At 59.5% G+C, this 2,675-nt stretch overlaps 1 protein-coding gene across 1 annotated transcript in view; it reads left to right on the top strand.

Annotated features, from left to right (window-relative positions):
• LOC130373683 (heparan-sulfate 6-O-sulfotransferase 3-B-like) overlaps positions 1-2,675 on the top strand; it is a 10,862-nt gene extending 8,187 nt beyond the window's left edge. The window contains exons 4-7 of the mRNA XM_056580305.1: positions 824-910; positions 1,731-2,399; positions 2,452-2,515; positions 2,554-2,675. Of these exons, the coding sequence (XP_056436280.1) occupies positions 824-910; positions 1,731-2,399; positions 2,452-2,515; positions 2,554-2,600 (867 nt within the window). The 3' untranslated portion in view covers positions 2,601-2,675. The remainder of the gene's footprint in view (positions 1-823; positions 911-1,730; positions 2,400-2,451; positions 2,516-2,553) is intronic.

The raw sequence follows: 2,675 nt of genomic DNA, 5'->3' as shown, positions 1-2,675 counted from the left end.
GCGTGCGTGTGCATGTGTGTAATGTATGTGTGCGTGTGTGGGTGTATGTGTCTTTGTGTGATCTGTGCGTGAGTGCATGTGTGTGCGTTCATGCTTGCGTGCGTGTGTCTGCGTGCATGGGTATGTGTGCGTACGTGTGCACGTCCCTGCATGTGCGTGCGTGTGTGGCCTACGTGCGTGTGTGTGTGTACATGTGTTGCTTGGAAGCAGAACTGAGGCAGCTCCAGCTTTGGAGTCAGTGTGAAGCCTCCGCGCCGCGGTCCTCTCCGCTCGGCCAGAAGGATCCCCAGGGTGCCCTCGTTAAAGATTCACGTGGCACTCAGAGCAGCTCCCGCCTGCCCAGGGAGGGTTTTCTCGGCCAACACCTGTCCCATCCCCTCCCTCCCCCCGTCCGTCCCTCCGTCCCTCCGTCCACCCTGTCTGGACGTACCTGTGGTTCAGCGCGCTGATGGATCTCCTCCGAGGACCCTTCTGCCTGGGGGTTGAAGGGCAGGGGCGACCTTCAGTGCTGAGGACGGCCAGAGCTCACAAACAAACAACTCTTTCCCTGTGAAGGCTCCCCCGGCCAGGATAGCACTTTATGTAGGTTATCCGTGGAGTGTTTTTAAAATAACCCCAAAAAGAAAAAAAAATTAAACACTTAAAATAACCACCCTTTTTAACAACCTCTCTGTTGTGCTGCTACCATTAAATCGGTTCAACTCAGCCTTTTTTTGTACATCGCGGGCGCCGGTCCAGCAGCTGTTCTCTGCGCCCATTCCATGAGCTTTGGCATCCGCCGCTTTCCTCAAAACGTCCTTAAAGTGTGCTGTTGGCCCGGCAGGGGTCTGATGAATGGAGGCGAGGCCCCAGTCGTTTGTCTCCTGCTGCGCGGCCGGCCTCGGGCGCCCCGCCCTTCGAGGGGGGGAGTGTGAGAGGGGAAGGGGGAGCACTGGTGTGCATAACCAATACCGCTCATTAAAAAAAGCCCCCCGTCAGCGCAACACCAGTTGAATGCGCACGGCGGCCCCCCGGGACGGGCCCCGCTGGAATCACTTGGCAAACGCCCGGAGTAGATGATCAGGTTTACAATGCAAGGACACGATGTGTTCTCTCCACACCGCGGGGGCCCGGGGCCCTTTGTGTCTGCGGAGCCCTTATTACCTCCAGCCTATGTTTTGGGTTCAGCGCGTGTGTCTGTGTGTCTGTGTGTTTGTGTGTTTGTGTGTCTGTGTGTTTGTGTGTTTGTGTGTTTGCCCTGCTAGGTGTTGCGGCACGGCGCTAAAAGGTCAGAACTCTGACAGACTGCAAATAAACAGCTTTGTTTTGATTCCTCGGACGCTGTAACAATAGTGATCACCGCAGAGGAAACCCCGACTCCAAACTTTCCGCGCGCCAATTAGCATTCGACCTTGGATTGGCAGCGTGCCGTTTGGGGGTAGTCGCCATCTGTCGGCGCCACGAACGCCGTCACCACCATCACCGCTCCCCCATGGCCGCCTTTAGGGGCGACGTTTGGCTCAGGAGGTAGAGCGTGTTGGCCGGTAACCTGTGGCTAGTTCGATCCCCGGAGTGTCAAGTTGTCCCTGAGCGAGACGCCTCACCCTGACTGCTCCTGACGAGCTGTTGCCTTGCGTGGCTCACAACGCCGTGAATGTGTGCAGGAATGTGTCTTTGATTGGGTGAATGTCGGTCAATATTGTGAAGCGCTTTCAGTGGGCCCAGGTTGAAAAAACGCTGCATAAATTGAGTCCATTTATGTTGTCTGTCTTCCCGTGTGCCGCAGGAACTTCTACTACATCACGATGCTGCGTGACCCCGTCTCCCGCTACCTCAGCGAGTGGAAGCACGTGCAGCGCGGCGCCACCTGGAAGACCTCGCTGCACATGTGCGACGGCCGCTCGCCCACGCAGGACGAGCTGCCCACCTGCTACAGCGGCGACGACTGGTCGGGCGTCTCGCTCACCGACTTCATGGACTGCCCCTCCAACCTGGCCAACAACCGGCAGGTGCGCATGCTGGCCGACCTCAGCCTAGTGGGCTGCTACAACCTCTCCTCCATGAACGACAGCGAGCGCTCCCAGATCCTGCTGACCAGCGCCATGAGCAACCTGAAGAACATGGCCTTCTACGGCCTCACCGAGTTCCAGCGCAAGACGCAGTACCTGTTCGAGCGGACGTTCAGCCTGCGCTTCATCGCCGCCTTCACGCAGATCAACAGCACGCGCGCCGCCAACGTGGACCTGAGCGAGCCGGTGCGCCGCCGCATCGAGGAGCTGAACCTGCTGGACATGCAGCTGTACGAGTACGCCAAGGACCTGTTCCTGCAGCGCTTCCAGTTCAGCCGCCAGCGGGAGCACCGCGAGGTGAGGCTGAAGCGCCGCGAGGAGCGCCGCTGGCTGCGGGAGCAGCGGGAACAGGTCCGGTCCTCCTGGCTGCCCCGGCACCCTGCACAGGGCTCCAGAGGAGCAGGAGGAGGAGCAGGGGGAGCTGGAGGAGGAGGAGGAGGAGGAGGAGGAGGAGGAGGAGGAGGAGGCGAGCGGTTAGGGACGGGGAAGGAGAGTGCGGGCGATTTCCCCGCCACCACCGAAGACTACACCAGCCAAGTGGTCCGCTGGTGAGACCCCCGCAGTCCCTCTGCAAATAAAGAGGGAGGGCGAGAGCGCTGGGAAGCATATGAAAGCAATCGCTGAAGG

The sequence above is a fragment of the Gadus chalcogrammus genome, chromosome 20, assembly GCF_026213295.1.
Source record: "Gadus chalcogrammus isolate NIFS_2021 chromosome 20, NIFS_Gcha_1.0, whole genome shotgun sequence".
In the NCBI taxonomy this organism is placed as follows: domain Eukaryota; kingdom Metazoa; phylum Chordata; class Actinopteri; order Gadiformes; family Gadidae; genus Gadus; species Gadus chalcogrammus.
Note: the sequence above shows the minus strand (reverse complement) of the source record. Positions and strands in the feature narration are given on the sequence as shown.